Source organism: Juglans regia, chromosome 3, assembly GCF_001411555.2.
Source record: "Juglans regia cultivar Chandler chromosome 3, Walnut 2.0, whole genome shotgun sequence".
In the NCBI taxonomy this organism is placed as follows: domain Eukaryota; kingdom Viridiplantae; phylum Streptophyta; class Magnoliopsida; order Fagales; family Juglandaceae; genus Juglans; species Juglans regia.
In genome coordinates, this window is record NC_049903.1 from 5579966 (window position 1) to 5602274 (window position 22309).

Here is a 22309-nt window from a genome sequence, read left to right on the forward strand (position 1 = left end):
TCTATATTTAATTAAAAAATTAGAGTTTATGTCTGTACTGTGAAATACGATTTTAAGTGACAATTAATAACTTTCCAACCCATCCTGACGTTACACCTCAAGTCTGAAAATTGTAATTTGTCACACTCTCTTACTGATGGAATATGATTTTAAACGACCATTGACAACAAAAGAATGGCGGTTGAAAATAATTGGGAATTTAAGCACTTGATCTTGATTTTAACGGGCCCTATAAAGTCAAACACCATGCATATAATCACAAGAAATGTGTAAAGAGAAATGAAAGTTGCTGAGTGTGTCCCACGATAATTTTTTAAAAAAAAGTTAATAAATATAAGATTTATATAAAAAATAAATTTTTTAATAATAAATTTTTTTTTTTCATAACGACTGTACAATATTTATACATTTCACGATTATATATAGTATTACTCATGTGTAAAAATATATTTATCTTTAATATATATATATTAAAGGTGCACTCTTATACTTATATCATATTATATAAGTTAGTATGTAACTTAATATATAAGGATAAATAATAACATATTAACAATCATATTCATATTTAAGAGAGTTTATTAAAAAAGTATAAATAATAAGGTTAAATTTTTATATTATATCAATTTTATAATATGTATAACATATATTGCATATAATTTATATATATAATATAAAATAAAAAAATATTTTTTAATTCAGTTTGATTCAATTCAGTTTTCAAATCATAAGAATGGGAATCCAACGAGTTTTCAATCTATTTCAATTCTTAAGAACGAAACCGACCGAACCGGTTATAAACCCCTAGGTGGAGTTGAGCCGGATGATCCAGGAACCATTTCAACCCGATCCGTCTCTCTCTCCGTCTCCTTCTCCGTCTCTGTCAAAGTTTGCAATTCGAGATCTCAATCACTCGAATGGAGAATAAGAAAACAGTTGGAGAAGGCATATCATCCGCAAACGCTGTGTTGCTCGGAGCTCTAGCCCCCGGTGTCAACGTCAGTACTCTCTCTCGCTCTTGCTCTCTCTTCTTTATATGCATATGTATTTACAGCCAAGTACTGATGGTTTGTGTGTAGAGAAATACTGATGATTTGTTGATTGGATCCCAGGGTCCCACATGGAATACATTAAAATCAGCGTTTGTGATGCTGGGTCTATGCCTTGCTCTGATGCTGGGCTTAGCGTTCTCCGCAAGTGACTCTGCCTTGGTGCTTCATGTTGCATTCCTTGTTCTAATCACAGCCACCCTCTTCCTGCTTCTTAGCTGGTAACTTAATATCTCCGCTAAAAAATCACGTCTTTTCACTTATTTGTGCACCCTGTCTTCATATTGTACATTGATTTTTGTTGGTGGCTTCTATTTCTTGCCGTTTCTGTTGTAGGCCAAGTGTGTGTTTTGAATTTTGGGGTTTCGCGTGTTTGTTTATTGCTACGCCATTGCTGTTAACATTTGTTGCTGCTACCCCATTGGTCAATTCCTTTTTTTTGTTTTCTTTTTTAAATTACAAGTTCAAATTCTAGTACCAAATTGAAAGCTTTGATGTTATTATTGTGTCCCAGTCCATAAATTGTGAAGTGTTCTATTGAGCAAACGGTCTGTGAAAACATAGTTGTGGAAGGGGAAATTCTCATATTACACGCATGTTCCACCCTTTTTTCCTCCTTACTCTTCTATGCCACCATTATTGCCACCTCCCTTTCCTTGTTCCTCAATCCTCTTTATCGCTAACACCACTCCCTTTCCCCTTCCTCCTTTCCCAACCCCCTTTCCCCATTGCTCAATCCTTTTTTCTTTTTACATATATGGAAAATTAACTAAAAATACTTTGGGATGTACCAAAATTTTGTCCAAATATCTATGAAGAAATCTAAAGGTTGCATTTCTTTTGAAAAAAAGAGAAATATTTCTTTAGATTGATGAGACAGAAATATATGGAAATTTTATATCTATAAAAATGTTCTTGTGCTTATTAGGACATAATACGCTAAATATCCAAGAGGGTGCTAATGATATAGTATGCAAATGAGTGATTAAAGTTATATTTCAAATTGAGTATAGAAGGATGGTTTTTTTTTTTTGATAAGTAAGCATAGAAGGATGGTTTATGAGATCCCACATTGTTTAGGAGGGATAAATTCTTGCGCTTTGTAATATTTTAAAGAGCTTCAATTATTATTTTTTTTATTGGTAAAGAAAATTTTATTGATTACAAGCCCATATGTGACTTGGGCTTTTCTTGGGCCATTTCAAGTGGTATTAGAGTTGATTTGTAAAAAAAATGTGGGCTTTGAATCATGCCATCTGCAATGAAATAGCCTAATGAGGATGTTAGAGATTTTAGGTGGGGAGGGGAGATTGTAATATCGCAGATTGAGTATAGGAGGGTGATGAATGAGATAGCATATTGTTTGCAATGGAGAAGTTCTTGCAGTTTATAGTGTGATTCCAAGGAATTCCACCTACATTTTTTACTAGTCTTTTTAAAGTTAAGATGTAACTTCAGCTTTCCTCGGACCGTTATGATCGGTATGTTGTATTTCTAAAGTGCCAATTTGTGGCTATTTTGAAAAGGCCTTGAGCTCATATCACCAGCCTTTATTTGTTGTGAGGCATGCTTAGGTTTGTGACAATCAGTTGGATGAACTTAAAATATCAAAATACTTGGTGAAATTTATTATTTGGAGGGTTCTTTTGTGAATTTTGATTGAATTTTCTTACTTATAAAAAAAATTGTGATTGAATTTTCTGCAGGTTTCTTGCACAGACCGGTTTGGTTTCAATTGAACATCAAATGCGGGAGATTGACTTAGTGCCTAATGATTGTTCAGAGACAAGCAGAAAGGACAAATAATTTGTTTCTCTTATAGCATTTCAAGCACATACATCATCACGTTTGGGAATAAAGAACTATAAGAGGACCCTTATAAACAATACTAATGGAAGGACTGGTACGATTATGATGCTTTCCTTCAGCGAGGAATGTGAAGATAAGGTTGTGAGCACAGCAAGCAAATGACAGAACTTCCATTGTTTTGTAAGAAATGATGGGAGTGGTTACATCTGTCAATCACTCTTTCCTTCCTTCTCCTTATGTTTGCTCTCTTTGGGCTTGATGAAGCAGAAACATGTACAGCAGGGGAACTGAAACAGGAACTTCATTTCTTTCTTGCTATGACGGTTTCAAATGTTTGGATACATTGCTTATATAGATCTTTGGCCCTTCATTTAATTATTCATCTTCTTCAGCATTTATTCCTGTCCGCCTTTGGATGCTATTCTTCTTTCCTACGGCTAAGAAATGCTTGGCTTTTCGATTTAACGCTTCTCTATTGGAATATGTCCTAACTTGCACATATTTTTCTCGCTCAGAAAAGGGTGCTCTGTTTTGTATTCCTTCCCGGTGAAATAGATTTCTGGGCTAAGCACTGAATTGGATCTATTGGTTGAGTTTGTTGACAAACCTCACAAATGGAAGTATATAGAAAATTGCTGAGGCACAAATAGAGCAGACTGGATTGCCTGCTTAATCTGGTACGGGTAGTCTGTCAGATACGCTTACGCACTGCCAATTAAAAGGGAACGAACCTTTAGGACCAAAAGTTGTGATTGATAATTGGATATGCCCCCAGTGATGTTGCCCAGAGCAGAGCAGCCACTTTTTCTTTTGGGATTGCATGTGTGTTTGTGCTTATGCTAGAGAGTGCTTGTGCTTGTGCTTGCACATGCACCCCCACTTATGCTTGGCGTTGTATCGAGTTCAATGGTTTTGTGATCACGCCTTCGCTGAAAAGTTCTTCAGAATCGAATATATACGTAGGATTTCTTACGGGCTCGGGGATATGCTCCCCTAGGTCTAAGGTTCAAAACTCTTTTGAATTCAAACAATCACTAAACAATCTCTAAGAAATATCAGATTGGAAGATTTTTTCCTTCAATTTGTGCATTTGCAAAAAACTCCCTATCGAAGACCCATGCACTCCCAAAATTAGTAAAGACGCTGTTCCAGACACCCGGTGCCAATAAAAAAGAAAAAGTTTGGCATACACATTGATTGGGTAGTACTAGTACCTTATATTGATATGATGTACGAAACTCTATTCTGATCACGAAACTCAAAACAAGTACTGCTTTACATTATGTCGCTTATTTTTATCCGATAAGAAATGGGCGAAGGTATAAAATATTTGGTAGTCCAAAGGTGCAGTGTATTAATTTTGATAGTTTAGGATCAATGTGCAAAATTCCAGATAGTTTAGGAGCAAAACATAAAAATATAATCCAAATTTTTTAACAACACATTAAGCCAACAAAAGTAACACAGTGATGCCAAAGAAAAACTGAACGGGATTTAAAGAGGTAATGACTGAATAGGGTCAGAAAAAAAGGACGTTCTTCAAATTCAAGTTTTTTTTTTTGATCGGTAAATTCTTCAAATTCAAGTTCATCCTCAATTACATATCTCAAAGCAAAGAAATCGGCTTCAGGCCGTCCCACTTTCCCACCTTTAACAGAAGAAATGAAGATGAACAAAAAAAGGCCTGTTGATTCAAGCATTAGATATTGTGCCTTGGATCATGCGGAATAGAAAACAAATGTACTGGACTCTCTAACCCACCATGCGTAAGCAAGAGAAGAGAAGGCTACAGTCATTTTCTCTAGCATCCAATTTGGGATAGGATGAAGAAAGATTGAAATATTAATTTTGTTATAAAAAATTCTGGTCAAAGATGAATTAATTTTCTTCCTTACCAATATAAGAAGGCTGCATTACAAAGTTTGAGGTATTAAATCTACAGAGAAGAACAGCTTCTACAACTGCCATCACTTCCACAGCTCTTCCATTGGGATCCCACGCTCGCGAGCAACATCACTGAACTGCCTCATTTTCTGTACCGCAACAACTGTGGCCCTGGCATTGTTGAGGGCATTCTTACTCCCAATTTGCTTTCCCAAAGCATTCTCAACACCGGCCATTTCTAGAACAATTCTTACAGCCCCTCCAGCAATCACTCCAGTACCAGGAGAAGCAGGTCTAAGCATCACTTTTGCTGCTCCATAATCTCCCTCAGATCTGCAAATAAACAAATATTAAGTTCAGATTCCAGAACCAACGGCTCCATTCAACTCACTAAATTTTCAATTTTATATTTCTGGGGTTCAACTTCAGGAATTCTCTCCATTCCAGAATTTTCAATGTATGTTCAGAAGTGACAAATTTGCCCACAAATTCCCATGCACTCAATGCTGTAAGGGAGGGGAATCTCCACACGTGCCATCTATTGCATACCACTTCACATTGCATACCCTATTCTGCTTATAGCTAGAATCCAATAAGCGTTCAACTTTCCTAAAAATACAGGAATGATGCAACATACTAACATTTTTTCTTGGCTGCATACTCAGAAGATTGACTATATCACACCTGACCACTATAATCATGATTAAAAACCATTGTAACTTTGATCAAGTACTTTAAACCAAACCAAGAGATCCCTCTCCACATTCCTTTGATGTTTCCACTTACAGGATGACTAAATTAATGCCAAAAATAAAGTTGAAAAGCAATAGGAGATGATAGAAAAATCCAACCTAACTGCTATTAAATGCATATAAAGCCATTCATCACCTCCTAAAGCTGCAGGTTAGTACTGTCAGGCAGTTGACCTCATGGCCTTCAAACTTCAACAACTTACAACATGAAACTCGATAGACAATGGTGATCTGCCCTATTCAGCCCAAAATTGGCTCATCTATGATTAGCAGACACCAATTCATGAGGAATGCAAAATACTTTTGAGACTCAAATGAATGTAAGCCATATCCATGACAATCTAACAGGCTAACAGCTATGTCCAAGCTTCCACTGATATCAGGATTTAAAATGCATTCTAACTTGTCATGGAAGAATGCCACTACATAAGAATTTGAAATTGAGCAAACAATTGGTCTAAAAGATGCAGAGACACAGAAGCATGAAATCCAAAACTACTTATATGAGCTTTAGCATATACCAAGAATTCATTTTTTGTAAGTATTCGTGCAAAACCCTTGGGAGTTTTGACCATGTGGTCTCAGAAACTGCCAACTAATTCTCAATAAAAATTTGTTTAACGATCAAAAAAGGAAAAGAAACTGCTAACTAATTCAAGAACCGAATTCAATGCCATAGAACTACAACAGCTAAAATGCAAGACAGTTGACGTACATTCACCCTTTAAAACAAAACCAAGGTCATTTGACGTTATCAAACATTATTACTAATCTCAAAAGACAAAATAAAAGAAAAAAGATCATCATACATTATTATAAGAGAAATTGTATATCGTCCAAGGCATTATGAATAAGATATAAATCGCATATATAACTCAACCCCCCTCCTTTTCCCCCAAAAAATTGCATAGGCTGGATTCAAGATAGGTACACCTATCTAAGAAAAAAAAAAATAGTAACTCCCTAAATTTATAAAGAGCAAGTAACGAAACGGTTCTGATATTTCTTACAGATCTAACACATAAAGATCATATTAACAAGCTGACATTATCAACCTGATTGAAATTGACTCAAATTCATATTCAATTCTGCACGCATCCATAAAAAATGCGCCAAAACTGCACTCGATCCAAGCAATTCCAACAGCAAAAGGCTTAAACGTCAACAACCACCTACCTATGTGGGAAAGTAAGGTACTTGGTCATCGGAACCGACACGATATTCCGCCTGGCATTCACGGCGGACTTCTGAACGGCAGTAACAACCTCTTTGGCCTTCCCAACCCCAACACCCACTTGACCCTGCTTGTCACCCACCACCACAATGGCCCTGAAATGCAATTGCTTCCCTCCTTTGACCACCTTTGTCACCCTCCTCACCTGCACTACCCTCTCTTCGAACCCATCTTTCACCTTCTCCTTCTTCACTCTGGACCCGAACCCAGTTGTTTTCCTGACCTTAGAGTCCATTACGTAAATGTCATTTCCCAGATAGCTCACTCCGCTGTAAGCGGGGCCATACAGTTCTTCGTACGCGATGGCGATTTCTTCTTCGGTCTCCATTGGACCCTCGTCGAAAGACTTTGGGGGAACAAAGCCTTCGGGGGCTTCGGGGGGGTTGAAGACGGTATCGTTTTCATCGTTGGGGTTGAAGTTTTCGAAGAAGGAGGTGTCGATGTCGGAGGATTTGGCTATAAGGGTTGTGGTTGGGTGTGACGAAAAGGGATGGAAAAGATGGAGTCTTGTAGGTTTGGAGAAAAAGAATTTTGTGGGTTTGGAGAGAAAGAGGCGAGGCGTGGTGGTGTGAAGGGAAAGAGAGGATAGGGAAGGGAGAGTTGCAGAGGCTGAGGCTGTGGCCATGGTGGGTTTGGGTCGAGTGTGTCAGAGCAAGAGAGAGCGGGGGTGACTTATCCCAAAGCCTTAAGATGGGTCAGCAAGATGACGATGATGTGGAGGGTAGAACTGTGGAGTCGGCCCCGAGCCTCAAGAGCAATCGTAAAAAACGACCCTTTGTAGGACTCTTTCTTTAAAACGGGTAGTCGTTTTCAGGCAGATAAGCACAACACAATTAGACATCGAGATTCCCATTAGGATTTAATTAATTAAAAGGCAAATAGGTCATAGGTAAAAGCAAACAAATGCGTCTCCCAACGCTCTTGCAATTATTACATGATTGGAAGCTATAACATTAAACAAGGATAGAGAATTACACAAGAGAATCAGTTAAATCACCTACCTATAAATGAGATAGAATGGATGATACATGAAAAAAAAGAAGCATTTGTGTACATGGCTCATCCCAGAAGTACGTGAGGTGTGATAACGGAATAGAGAAACATCTCAAAACACTATAATATATATATATATATATATATTTGTATATATATATATGCTTGTTAAAACTTGCGTTTTCCTCATGATCTATATCATGGTAGGCAGATTGATATCTTGATTGAAACTTGCAATGTAATCTTTGTCCCCCTTCATGCTAGATATTACATCTGTTCAAGCCTTATACTTCCATTGGGCGTAATTCTTCGCTTACTTCAAGGAACTTGCTACCTCAGCCACGACACATATGGTTGCTAATTTGGCTTGAGAATTAGAACCCACGTTAACCAGCGTTCTATAGCAGTCTTGGAAACTGCGGATGGACAGAATTTGAATAAGCTTCCATACCTTTTCATGCACTTTCATACTTCTTGAAAGAGAAACAGAACATTTTGTTTTCGTAAGTGGAAGCAAGCCAATTCGGGTTCCACTTATATTATATTTATGGAGTTCCTTCACAATGTAAATCGATTGGAGTTTAGGTTATACGCATTTAGACAAAATAGAGAGAGTTTTCATGTTCAATTTTCAGTGATGATCGTGCTGCTTTTTTGTGCGTTTGTTTCCAACCACAACACAAATCTGCCGGAAGAAGTTCGTTAGGGGTTGAATGCTACTACTAGAGACAGCATGCATGTGTGGTCAAGATGTGCAGTCAATGGAGAGAGATGGAAATGCAGCCGTATTATGACTGGAGAGATGGAAATGCAGCCGTATTATGACTGGAGAGATAGTGTTGAAGGGAACCAGGCTAGGGTTGAAGGGAGCCCCTGGCAAGCGACCTGAAAATATTGGCGAAGGGAGGGAATATGTGAGTGGGAGAGAGGTTTCAAGTCTTGGCCAGACTTGGGCTTAACACTGCAAAGGAAACCGTACAACCATATCTAGCTCAGGTTCATGCTTCCCCATCAAAAAGCAGCATGATTCTTCTGCAGCATCCCAAGGGCAATATGTTGGAGGGGTTGGGTTTTAGTATTAGTTTTAAACAGAAAAAGTTGGGGGGTTTGTGGTGTTTATTGCAGTTTAAGGGTTTTCAAAATCTGAATTAAATAATGTTAGGAATGCGAGTAAAAAATTGTAAGAATGTTTAGAATGCGAGTAAAAAGGAGCTACTGCAATTGCTGAAATTTGTGCTTCAATGATGAATGACTTCTTAGTTTGAACCAACTTAAGGCGGTCATTAACGGTATGACATTGTCACGTTGATGCCATGTCTGGCTTGTTCGCCATCTGTTTGACCATACCATGACGACCAAAGCTGCTCTCAAGCCCATCCTGCCAAAACAATCTCTTCGTTAATCATAGTGCTGAAGAAGCTAGCATACTCGACTCAACTGCAAAAAATACACCCCCACACGCACATGACATATATGTACACAATATATGCTATGTTGTGAATGCGTGCATATGAAATTGGGTGTTCCTATTGTGACTGGTAGATTGAAAAGTTGGTGTCTGAAAAACCTTTGTTGAAGATAAAAGAGTGTCGTATTGAAAATGGGTGGGATATTCCACTCTTGGAAAGGCTTGTGGGTTTCCAAAAAGCTAATGATTTGGTTCATTTCTTGGCTAGGTGCAAAGAGGGGCAGGATGTTCTTATTTGGAAGAGTGAAAATGATGGTAATTTTAATACTAAAAGTGCTTGGGACTATATCAGGATTCGGGCACCTTCTTTATCCTAGGCTCAATGGATTTGGCATGCTAACCTTCCTAAGAAAATCTCCATTATGATATGAAAAGCTGCCAATAACTGTTTAAGTGTGGATGAGAAGATTAAAATGTCTGGCATTCCTATGGTCTCTAAATGTAATTGTTGCTCTGTGGGTCATCTTGAGGATCTTAATCACATTCTTTGTACGGATGATTTTGCTAGACAAATAAGGCATTTGGCAGCAGTTCAATTAGGTGTGCATATGGGTCTTTTCCGCACCTGACAAGAGCAAGTTAATTTCTGGTTTCGTTGTGCTGGGCATTCCTCTCACATTCGAACTATCTTTGGTCTCCTCCCATTTATTGTTTCTTGGAAGCTATGAGATAGACGTTGCAAAGCCCAGTTTGAGGGTAAGGTTGATACGGTTGAGTCGATTTGGCATGTTATTAAATTCTAGATCTGTCGTGTTATGCAAGTGTCTATAAAATCTTTGAGCCTCCCTAAACAGGATGTTGTTATTTTAAAGAGGTTGGATATTCTTATTTTAACTCCTAAAGCTAAGAAGGTTACTCTGATTAAGTGGATTCGACCTCAGCAAGATTGGGTGAAGCTTAATATTGATGGCAGTAGTTTGGGTAATCCAGGTCTAGCTGGTGCCGAGGTGTTATTTGGGATGCTAGTGGTAAGTTGCGTGATGCTTACTCTGTGTTCTTAGGCTAGAGCTCTAATAATTTTGCCGAAATGAGCAGTTTAATGGAAGGAGTTAAGAGGTGCTGTCGGCTTGGCTTTTATCGGGTTCATATTGAGACAGACTCTCAACTTCTAGTAACTTGGGTTAATAGGGGTATTTGTAATATATGGTATCTTGAGGATTTTTGGGATGAGATCTAAGCTTGCCTTCTTTGCATGGACTATAAAATTACTCATATCTATTGCGAAGGTAATGTTGTGGCTGATTTTCTTACTAAGCAAGGTGTTGGGGGTTTAAATACAGAATGGATTGATGATAGGGATACCTTATCCAATCAGTTAAGAGGTCTTCTTCGCATGGACATAATTGGTTTTCCTTATTTGAGGTTATCAAAGTGAGGTACTTGGTTTTTATTTCTCATCTCCTTGTTACTTCTTATATGTGTGATTTCTTGTAGGTTGGTTTCTTAGGGTTGTTCTTTCTATCTGGTTTGTAATCTTTTGGCTTTCTTAGTTTGTGGTTGGGTCTTTTGGTTTTTGATACCTGGGTTTTGGTCTTTATACTTATTTGTAATCCCCAGGTGTCTAGTTATGTAACCACGGTTTTCCTCTGTCAAAAGTGAGGGCTATCAATAAAATTGAGGTATCATCCTTTTCTTTAAAAAAAAAAAAAAATGCATAAGCACATAATGAAGAAACAAATGAAAAGATATTGGTGTCTTAGACATGAATGATGTTTATCCAACACTTTTTTTTTTACAAGAGATGATGTTTATCCAACACTTTGTTTACTGGGAGGTATCATTAGCATTCCTATTGGTACGTTATTCACTGTGTGGCAAAAAATCTGAAGGAAAAAAAAAAAGTTCCAAATGTCTTATTGCAGAGTGCATGACAATCCTGCAAATGACTATCATAACCTTCCATGAAAATGAGATGTGTTTAATATTTCCTGAAAAATGTTTCAAATTTTAATCTTCACAATCAATACGAAGAAGATAGACATTAGATGAACAGGGAAAAAAATAAAAGTAAGTTTGCAATTAAAAACAGTTCATGCTCTGATGTAATAACTGGGAGATCCTTGTTAGGTACAGGTTTATTGCTTATTAGTATTTCAATGGTTAAACTAAATGCATAAACTTATCATTTCCAAAAATTAAAAAAGGTATAGCTCATCTTCAATATCACCAAAAAAGGGAGGAAAAAAAAAAGGAAAAAAGGAAAAGAGCTGGAGACAGTTACTTACAATTCTTTTTTGGAAATTTACGATTTGACATTAATGTGCCTCACACAATAGTCATTACCACATGATACAATAAAAGATAACAAGACCTTTTACCTGCTATTGTTAGCACAATATTAATCTTTAAGCAAATCTATTGGGAACCATGTCACTAAGGAGTTCAATAATAAGAAAAAAAAGTCTAAAAGAACAAGCATGCACTAGATATAAGTTTAAAATGAATTCCTTATGTACAAATGAGTGAATATTGCAACAGAAAAAGTCAGGGTAAAGATCATGGTCATTGTACATTACTATCTCCTCGTAAGGTGAAAAATTTCATCTCTACTTTGTTCTGCATGCCTACAAAAGCAGATTAAGCCCTCAACGCCAAATCAAAATCCAGCTGGAGTGAATTCATTTACCTTTAAATAGAATAGTTGCATGTATTTATGTTTCAAACAGAATAGGTTCACATGCATTTTCACTTCAGAATGGGTGAAAACCATTGCCATATGTTCTTTTACTTCTTTCCTTATTTTGCAACCTTTCTGGGTCTTCTTTTCCCGTTTAGGCTTTCATCTCAAACATAACCAACCACATATCTTTATAAAGTATGTTAATCTAGTATATCAAGAAAGCCCATATGATGAACATGAGTTTCAAAAGAAATCAGGTTTGGGTAGGGTCATAACAGAATCTACCACAAAATTTGACTCAAACATGGAAGAGAGTATTCCAATGCCACGAGATCGAATAGAGATCCAAACAATGGGAATGCTAATTAGTCCTTTATGCAAAATTCAAATATATAGCCTACTCGGGGAATGAAAATAAGCACATCATGATGCTAGTTATGACAATGAATATGCAACTCACGCATTTGATTAGTACTGAGAATAAAGCTTAATCAGGAAAAAGAAATCTAATCAGATAGAAGTCCTATTATGAAGCATTGATGCCTATTGACTTACATAGAAAGCAAGAAAATCGGTGTCATCTGCACTCTGATAAGGGCAAAATTCCATCTTAATCGATCACGTGTATAATCAGCACTACAATGGTATTCCTATGCTGAAAACTTCTAGTATGCATGGGTACAAGAAGAAAAGAAATTTTTGTAAAGCTAAAAGGAAATGGAAACTGAAGGATTAAGTTGTAGTGGATGAATTTTTGAAGGGACACTGAGACTTCATATAGAGGCGATCCTGTAAGCTGCATGTAAGCGAAAGGTCTAGGTGGAACACCTGCCCAGGTCTGGTCTATAGATGTCGCTTGTAGCAATAAACTTATCAGAGTCCAGTCCATAGCTGTCAATCATCGGTCATCAACCTCAATTAGCTGTCAATCATAAAAATGTAATGCTAACTCTGTCCAATGGGGGCCAAAACTTTTGAGCTATGATGAAAAATGGGAAGTAACGCTAAATCTGTCCAATGGTGGCCAAAACTTTTGAGCTATGACGACTAATGGGATGTAATTCTAAACTGTCCAGTGGTGGCGACAAAGACAAATGGGGTAAGATGCAATCAATTTGTCATTCATGCATTTTTTTTATTTGTTACTGTATTGAAACTAAAACTACCTGAAGAGAGTCACATTTACCAGCATGCCCTATTAACCTAGTCTAGCCGCAGCTAGAATTCACTGGCTTGAGAAACATAAATCTACATGGAAGCCTGGACCACAGAGAGAGAGAGAGAGAGAGAGACTACAATCATGTTAAAAATATTTTAGTCAATAAGGAATTAACAATCTTAGCTTTGAACCACAAGTTTAGGATATGCTCAAAATGCAATGGAGCGTTAAAACTTAAAAGGCATGAGTTACACCAATCAAAGAATGGTTGTATATGAAGTGCCGCTTCATGATCAGTATCCTATGGATCAGAGTGTACAGCATGACAAAAGTATCCAAACTCTAAAGTATTGGTTAATTTATCTGACATTCGAAGATCAAAAAGTAAGGTTTTTTAACAAAGTTGCATCACAGTTTGAAATGCATGTTCTTGAGCAATAGGAAGCCATTCCAAAATTAGGCTCAAAGCTAATGTTAGAGCAAAGTGGTTTCTAAAGGTTCTTATAAAGAAGAAATCAGGTTCAAGTGTTTCTACATGAGAAAAACTAAATGAATCATAGACATTATCTTTCATTTATAAGGAGCTAGACAATTGCCATTTCATAAGAAAAAGGAATCTGCACCAGTTCTGTTCTTTCATAATGAAATGCTTATTTTATCAAGCTGCTCCGGATTTAAAAGAAGAGTTCATGATGCTCAAGTTCACAAAGACTTGGCATTATGGGAGAAGATGATGGTGTAGATCAGTTGGAGGATTCTATTGGTGCTTCTTTTAGAAATAAATTATGACCTATATAAGGAGCATACTTATCAAAGAAGAAATACTTTTGAGTGTTTAACTTAGAAAACTACCAAGAAGATAATCACATATAACTCAAAGAGAAGGACAGAAGGTACACAAAGTGACAATGAGGATGTTGCATTTGAGGTAGTCCAAGAAGAAAGTAACTAACACATACACTTCCTGGCAAATATTTAAGCTTCCTATTCTTTTAATGCTTATTCACTTAAGTAAATGCATGTTTATTGACTAAATTCATTTTAATAATGGATTTGTAGCTATAGTCTAACACTATATAAGCTTCAGAGTCAACCTGACCAAACCATATTTTGCAGAACTGTTAATGGTTGAGGCAGGTATACCCGAATAATCCACACAGCCATCCCAGTTATCAACCTTCACACTGACACATGTAAGAAAAACCTTGCTACAGTTTCCTTTTTGGATAAATCAAAACTTAATTAAATTCAGAGGAGAAAGTACATAGACCATTCAGTACATAAAACAACAACAGCAGATTTAATTGCATACAGAACATTACAAACCACCATGATGATCGTGCCATTGTAGTTCTTAATTAAATTCAGAGGAGAAAAACACAGACTATTCGTTGTTTGTAGTTTTGATGTAAAATGAATCAGCGTTTGGTCAAAAAATTTTCCGGGCAAACCATTTAATTTCCATTGTTTGGTGAAGGTCCGAAAATACTGTGGAAAATCTTTTCAAGTGTTTCTCTGTTCAGGAAATCATTGCATACCCCCATCGCCAATCCATTCAAAATCTACCCTCCATGAAACCAACATTCTTACAACCATCCATTGTCACAGAAAATAATTACTATTTTGTTTATCATTGTGCTAGAATCAATATTTGGCTCTGCATTCATTTCTTTTTTTTTCTCCCCATAACAATATAACCAATTTCCATTTATCAGCATTGTCCAACCCTACCAAACACTAAAAAATACGCAAACGTTTTTAGCAAACCAGTTTTCGTCGAAGGAAAAAGGCTAAAAACTTCCGGCGATTTTCCTCCGGCATACAGATATTGATCATGATATTGTCTTATAGCTTTAAACCATAGCACATAAGGTGCATGACAGAATGCAAAGTGGATCGGTTAAAAAAATCCTAAAGTTCCCATGTAACAGAAACACTATAGATAAAGAATCACAGCCCTGAAACTGATAAGAGACTGTATCCACCAATTTTTTTGCCTTTTAAAACTCTTTCTAAAGTAAAGATCACAAAAATCTACTCTGCTAAATTCATATGTAATCTCAAAATAGTGCGTTGGTGGGTACGTAATATAAGAAACTAACAATATTTGGTATGATTACGATTGGTACCTGGAATTGGTCGCACTGCGTGGCTTCCATGCATTTTCTGCGTAGCAATGGCAGGGGCACTTGGCAGTTTGTGCAAATGAAAACGCCTTGCAAGGATTTGGATGGTTGTGAGTGCGGACTTTGTGAGTTGCAAAGGAATGTCTACGGTCAACCTCCGGAGTCCAAAGTGACCTCTTAACGATGTTTCCGAGATTGAAAAATTCTACTCACCCGCACCGCACCGCACCGCATTTTTATTTTTATTTTTTATTTTTTCCTTATGTTGTAAAATAATGAATAGAAAATTTTAATTAATTTAAAATAAAAAAGTAAAAAATAAAAGTAAAAATAAAAAATAAAAATAAAATTTTTTCAGGATGAATTATAGTGTGTAGTATATAAGATAATAAATAACAAGATTAATAAGTATAATATGTAGTATGTGGGATGATAAGTAACAAAGTTCTTCCGGAATGAAATGTAAGGTTTGAAAAGTAATAGTTTTGTTTGGATATATAAAAAAATAAACTTAATTCATCTTATCTTATCTAATCATTATAATTTTTTTAAATTTTTAAATAAAATATAATAAATAATTTAATTTTTTTAAATCTTAAAATAAAAATTATATTTTAATAAATATTTTATTTAACTTTTAACTCTCATTTTGTCTCAACTCAGCTCATTATCCAAATCTCCCATAAGGCTATCTAAAGTTTTATAATATGCGCAAATTTCGCGACCTAGTAGAGTTTAATATTAAAATAATTTTTTTTTATATATAAACCTTAAATTTATCTAATTTTTTTAAATATTATTTTTATCTAATTTTTTTAAATATTATTTTTATGGAGTTGAGATTTACGCTTCTTAAAACGGAGAATGCCATTATTACTTGACTTTTGTTTTTGTAACAATATTACATAATACAGGAGATCATTATTTGTAGATGTTTTAAATATAAATTTCTCCGTAGATCCTCGATCGCTAAAAAGATGAAATTCAATATAAAAAATAAAAAATAAATCATTTTTTTATAGGACCTAGTTTTTTAACAAATGACTTTTATAGAATTTGTAAATCTAAAAATTATACTACAGCATTATATTCATTATAGTACGAGTTCCGCTGGTCATGTGCTGTTTAACCACATCATGTGCATGCATGCCGTCAATTATATAATAAATTCAAAATATAAATGTTTATAATTTACATATACTATTATGATCCACTACTACTAAAACTTATAAGTACTGCAAAATATTTGATCTGTACGTTTTAAATGAATTACGATTACTAAAAATCTAAAATTCAGTATTTTTTTTATCAAGTAATTGATTTAATTATCACGTTTGTAATTAGTTGCAGAGTAGATTAGTAAAATAATTATTATTACAAAAATGGAATATATAAATTAAACCATCTTATATGAAGAGTTCTTGGTGCATGCCAAACTGATTGTTGATGGAAATTAATTGCAATATTTCATGAAAAATTTATAAGAAAATATTTCATTCACAAAGTGATTATATGACAAAAATAAACTTATATAATTCCTTTTTATCTATAGCCGTTCTTAAATTTATATTTAAGTCCAAGACATAAGCGAGCTTGCATGGCTAAAAATAAAAATAAATAAATAACCAAAGAAAGAGATATTTTATACGTCATTTTCATCATAATTTCTTTCCTTTGTCAGGATTAATTAAATTAAAGATAAAATACGTGCACATTTTGTTATATTAGATAGATTGAGGCTGCATGCACTAGCCAAATGCTGCAAATTTCGGCATGCATAAACATCCATAATGCTTTTTTTTCTTTTTTTTTAAATTAAGAACCGGCCAGCACTTCGATCAAGGATGCATCGAAGACCGGTGTTTAAAGAAAAAATTAAGATCACTAGCAATATATATTAATTAATGATATTTAAGTGAAATGGTATCGATCGACCCTTAATTAATTATATATAACGTGGGGGGTACTTTAACTATTGTATTTATGATCAACATGACGAAGTAAAATGACTTAAATACCTATTATTTTATGCCGCGTATATTATATATTTCAAGTAAAATAAAATAGTACAACAAGAGATTGGGCTTTTTGCAAGGATAATAATTTTGTTATAATAAATAATGGCTATTTGCAATGATTTATGGCTTCCTTGCAAAAGAAACTTTATTTTGTACGAATTTTTTTGCAATGGGTCACTTTTTATTGCTAATTATAACAAGTTTTGCCAACCAAAATTAACTCCTTGCAAATAATATAGAATCTGGTATATATATATATATATTGATCCTCGAAGAAGTACATATCATTAATTATCAGCTCGAAATTGAAATTAGGACCATTAATTTAATTTGTAACTATATTATATGTTTATGATCAATTATCAGATAAATCATGTCCCATGCAAAATGGTACAAGCTGAAAATTAAAAAAGTTGCATCGCATTGGCTTGGAATATTTAAGATAATGGCCGGCATGGATTAATTAATATTATTATTAGATCAGGGGCTGCCTATGTGAAGAAGAAGCAGCATGACCTGATCCGATAGACAAAGTTGCAAGGCTGTTAGCTTCAAGTTCTTCCTTGTGTCTGAGTTGCTCTATGAGTAATGCAAGATATGCTTCTTCCTCATCTCTGTTCCCGTATGTAAATGGGGTGTAATATTGGTTGTAGCTCATCATCATGTGGTTTCTATTACTCATCATCATCATGTCTTTTCTGTATGCAGGACGTTGCTGCTGCTGCTGATCATCATCTTCTAGATCTTGATGATCTACTACTGGTCTTTCACCCCTTTTAATGGTGACATACTGCATCACGCAATATTAATGAACAACAATTAATTACAGTTTGTTAGTAGATAATTCTTTCATTATAAAATGCACAATTTAATTAATATTAGTACCCCAAAGAAGCTGTGCTTGTTTCGCACGTGCTCAGTCCTACCTGTCTATTAAATGGCAAATTCACAACAAACTCATCATCATATCCTACGTGTCCATTAAAGCAGCTTACGTATATAATATTTTTTAAAAAATATTTTAGTTATAATATATACTCATAAATTGATGTGACTTGATGTGGTATATCAGATTATAAAATTATTTTTATTATAAAGTAGATTTAACGGATTTTATAAAGTCACATCAATTATAAATTTACAGCTTTATATAATCTCTTTGTGTATATAGCCGTTATCAAATTTTTTTCCATATTAATTAGCATCTAATTTCTTTGACTGTCGTTTTCCCTTTCATGACCAAGCTAGGGATGAAAAGGTTCGAGGGCATTATAGTCCTAAAATCAGAGAAAACCCGGATTAATTTTCAAAGAAATTGAGTTACAACTTTTAAGCAAGAAGAACTCACGAGATTCTTGCATTCATCCTCGTAAAGAGTAATGGAATCTCCAATCACCAGCTCATTTTGCCTCACAAAATCCACTGTGATTTGGAAAAGATTTGTGAACATGATAGGGTTAATGGGAGAGACAAATCATCAAGTTAAGAGAGAAATCAGTCGGTGCAGGCTAGGAAATATTACCTGTATTTTCAAGAACATACATTCTGCTCTTATTATTTGACCAATACCTGTACATGTATTAATTATCAACGTAAAGAGAAATTAATGAGACATCCTTAAAATGGGCAAATTAAACAACTCATGTTGGACTAAAGAGTGCAAAGATAATATTGTAAAAAGGCCCTAGCTAGCTAGCTAGAAAACTGAAGAAAGAAATCATATATGGTAATACCCAATGATATGAACTCACTTGTATTTCACGCTCCACTCTTGGTTAGAATACACATCTCGGATCACAATTTGGATTCCATCTTTATCAGAGAGGGTTGGGAGGTTTTCTTCTGCTTCTCTCTTTGGTGAAGTTGATGATTGAGATCGATTAACCCAAGAATACATGATTAGATCAGCTTAGATATCGAAGAACAAAACTGAAAATTAATGCGAGCGTAAATATATAACAGATTTTTTAAAGATTTTCTAGATGATGATTGATGATGGTTCTCCCTACTATTAATTGCCATGCATTGCAAAAATGGCTGTCACTAACGAGGACTATTTTTTTTTTTTTTTTTAAAGTTTTGCATGCAAATACCGAGAAAGAAGGGCTTAGTTATTGGGCAGTGTAGATCACAATCACATTGCAGTGGTATGGCCGCATGAACAAAAGCAAATAAAAGATATTAGTGGTTGACTCTGCGCTTGTTTTCCTTTTCTCAAATTTTCCTACAAATACAAAGAATCAAACAAAAACAACATAAAACCAAACAGGCTTCTTTAAGTAAAATTCTAAGCCTCCGTTGCCAGATTGACAAAGAGAATTTACCATATAGGAGAACCTTACCTTAGGGAGCACAATCCTGCCCAAGGACCCAACATCGCTATTCTTCAACTCCTTTTTAAGTAAAACTCTAAGCCTCTACAGCCAAGTTGAATTACTTATAAGCCATGTATAAAAGACCCAATATATATAGGAGATCATTCCCATGATATTGTAACGAGAAAATTACAATCTAGCTAGGAGACCAAATTCAGAGTTCACAGAAGCCCACCTTCTTATCCGGCGTGAAGAACGTGTAGGGATCTCTTTTGATGTTGCTGTTCTGCGTCTCAGCATCAACAGCACCGTACACGGGCAGTCCCCGGGTATATACCTGAGTCGAAGTGGCCCAGGAAGCAGGATTTTTGCTTGAACTGAGGCTCCTTTGGCGTGCCATTTTGCGCTTACTCCTCGCAACCTTGGTTGTCCAAGCATCCACAAGCCTTCTCTCTTGTTCTTTCGACAGCAAATGTGGTTGCGGACCCGCCCCAATTACGAAAGAATATGCCGGGTACGCCAAATGCTGACCAACCTGATCTAAAGGAAATGCGTGGGGAAATTGCAGATGACCTTCGTGGGGTGGAAAATAATACACGAGAGAGGTTTCGAAGGGTGAAGAGGTTGAAGGGGCTCTGGTGGTTGTCTTGGTTGTGGGAATGGGTGTGAAAAAGTTGTCCATTATCAGAATGAACAAGAAGATCTGAACGTGGTCTTTGGGATTGTGGTGGCCTGTGATCAGACACGGTTGTGAGGAACAGGCTCAGGCTTTGTGTGAGTGTTTGTTTCTTGTGAAACCAAATATGGTATAAGAACTAAGAAAGCAGAAGGGGAGCCTGAAGACACTGCCAGTGGAGAGAGCACAAGTGTAAGAAAAGTGAGAGAAACGTGTCAAGAGGTGCCGTGGGGTGGTTGAAGATAGAAGAAATAGAGTGAACAGATTGGCGAGGATAGGAAGAGCGTGCTGATGGGGTGGAGTGGCTGACAGATGGCCGGAGGGTGGTAGCTTTGGGATGCCCATCTGACCACTGAGAGAGAGAGAGAGAGGGAGGCTTAAAACTTGTCGCTTCCTTTTGCTTTAAATGTGGCAGACTTGGGCTAATCCATTCCTGCACAGAACACCACAGCTACCATATATGACTGGCCACTACGCATTCATGGCCCCCGGCCTCGTCAAACAAAACCACACCCTCTCTCACACTCTCTTTGAAATGCTGGCCATCCGAATCAAATTGCTATACGTGGTTCCTAATTAACTTTCTCGGTTTTTGGGTTTGTGGTTTTAAAGAGAGAAGAAAAAATAGGGCATCCCCTCTTGGGCACTGCTTCTTCTTCTGATTTGTTCATATTGAAGATGCTACTGAAAATACTTCTGAATCTGAACCAATATCCCGAACTCCGGGACTTAATCAGCATATATATATATATATATATATATCTAGCAAACACGTAGTACCCAAATTTCACGAAAACCCACTCAAGGAAGGTTCACCATGCAGCTACAGAAACAGATGTCTCTGCGTTGGCAACCGTAACTACTGATATCAAGAGAATATTTCGATCGAGTTACAGCAGTTATCTTTGTACAGATTGATGTATTTATTTTTCATATTTTCTAGTTTTCGGTACTAGCTAGTTCTTTAGTTCACCTTAGATTAATCCATGTTGCGTAAATATCATTTTCCGATTAGGCATTATTGATGCTAGCCGGCGGTATTACTACCAGAGAATTGAAAACGTTGTGGAAAGAGGAGGTCTCTGTTTCTGAGTATCAACGGTACTACTGACCGGGACGTTGATGGAGACTGGAGAGATCAGAGGTACGCAGAAGGAGAGTGTCGTAGATCAGGTCGAGTGCCATGCATGGTGGTGTACTGTGTCATGTGCAAGCGGGGAAGAGAAAAAGATTTTGATTGGATCAGTGGAGAATTCATATCCCAAAAAAAGCCTGAAATGGGTCGGCAGGATATGCCTCATTGGCTGGTTTGTTTGTTCATTTCAAGTTGCCCTTTTTTTTTTTCAAATATATATTAGCTATGCTAAGGCCAGTATGGTAGCAATGATGTTATCCAAATACTATATATAACAGCTTAAAATAATATATATATATATATATATAATTGGTAAATATCATGTAATTAGAAGACTTAGATAGATTATAAGTTATCTTTTATGATATATTTTATAAATTAAAATACTCTTCATTTTAAAATATAGTTACGTAAAGTGTTGTAAAAAAAAAATGTAGACCCCACATATTCAATTATTACAAGCAATATCAAATACTTTATTATCTCCGTTATCTTTATCTCTCTCCTAATTGTTATAAAACGTTTGGTATAGATCAGGATTGCACAGATCGAATTGAATCACGGTATAATTAGCATATCATCCATTTGGAGTACTCTCAATGCCTTCAACATTCAAATGGTATTTTCTAGACCAGATGTTATAATAATCTCCAATAGCTAAGACTAGAGGATCACAAGGTACTTGAGAGTCGGTCTATATATAATTAGTCCCTAAAGACCCTTGAAAAGATGCATGGATAAGAGTTCTTAATAGCTAATTAAGAGCTTAATTCTTTGAAACTTTATCTCAAAATTTCTCGTAATTTTATTTTTAAACATTATTTAAATATAAATATTTTTTAATTTCAAATATTTAACTTTGTCATTATATGATCATTACCTAGTTAATCATTATAACTTTTTCAAACTTCTTAACAAAATACAAAAAATAATACAACTTTTTAAAATTCAAAATAAAAATAATGTTAGAAAAATTATATATATTATAATAATATTTTTATTTTATAATATTTTTATTTAACTTTTTTTTCTCATTTTTCAAAATCTAATAAAATATTTTAACTCAAACCA

The 22309-nt window shown here is 35.5% G+C and overlaps 4 protein-coding genes across 5 annotated transcripts; 1 reads left to right on the plus strand and 3 right to left on the minus strand.

Annotated features, from left to right (window-relative positions):
- Positions 1-764: 764 nt before the first annotated feature.
- LOC109014427 lies at positions 765-3252 on the plus strand. Its single transcript, XM_018996895.2, has 3 exons — positions 765-998; positions 1113-1270; positions 2756-3252. The coding sequence occupies exons 1-3, from the start codon at positions 918-920 to the stop codon at positions 2853-2855; spliced, it is 339 nt and encodes a 112-aa protein (XP_018852440.1). The 5' UTR covers positions 765-917; the 3' UTR covers positions 2856-3252.
- Positions 3253-4521: 1269 nt separating this feature from the next.
- Positions 4522-7481, minus strand: LOC109014423 (30S ribosomal protein S5, chloroplastic). The gene is made up of 2 exons (XM_018996891.2): positions 6671-7481; positions 4522-5075 (listed from the first exon to the last, which is right to left on the minus strand). Exons 1-2 carry the CDS (start codon positions 7351-7353, stop codon positions 4826-4828), a joined length of 933 nt encoding a protein of 310 aa, XP_018852436.1. The 5' UTR covers positions 7354-7481; the 3' UTR covers positions 4522-4825.
- A 413-nt stretch (positions 7482-7894) lies between these two features.
- On the minus strand, positions 7895-15965 carry LOC118347932. The gene is made up of 4 exons (XM_035688289.1): positions 15942-15965; positions 15098-15299; positions 11701-11753; positions 7895-9099 (listed from the first exon to the last, which is right to left on the minus strand). Exons 1-4 carry the CDS (start codon positions 15963-15965, stop codon positions 9022-9024), a joined length of 357 nt encoding a protein of 118 aa, XP_035544182.1. The 3' UTR covers positions 7895-9021.
- Positions 15966-17446: 1481 nt separating this feature from the next.
- LOC109014422 (B3 domain-containing transcription factor LEC2) lies at positions 17447-20193 on the minus strand. Of its 2 annotated transcripts, XM_018996889.2 has the most exons (7): positions 19663-20193; positions 19455-19529; positions 18864-18964; positions 18635-18681; positions 18461-18534; positions 17998-18042; positions 17447-17902 (listed from the first exon to the last, which is right to left on the minus strand). In XM_018996889.2, exons 1-7 carry the CDS (start codon positions 20107-20109, stop codon positions 17588-17590), a joined length of 1104 nt encoding a protein of 367 aa, XP_018852434.1. In that variant the 5' UTR covers positions 20110-20193; the 3' UTR covers positions 17447-17587. The 2 variants fall into 2 exon arrangements, with proteins under 2 accessions (XP_018852434.1, XP_018852435.1); XM_018996890.2 differs by lacking the exon at positions 17998-18042.
- Between the last annotated feature and the right edge of the window lie 2116 nt (positions 20194-22309).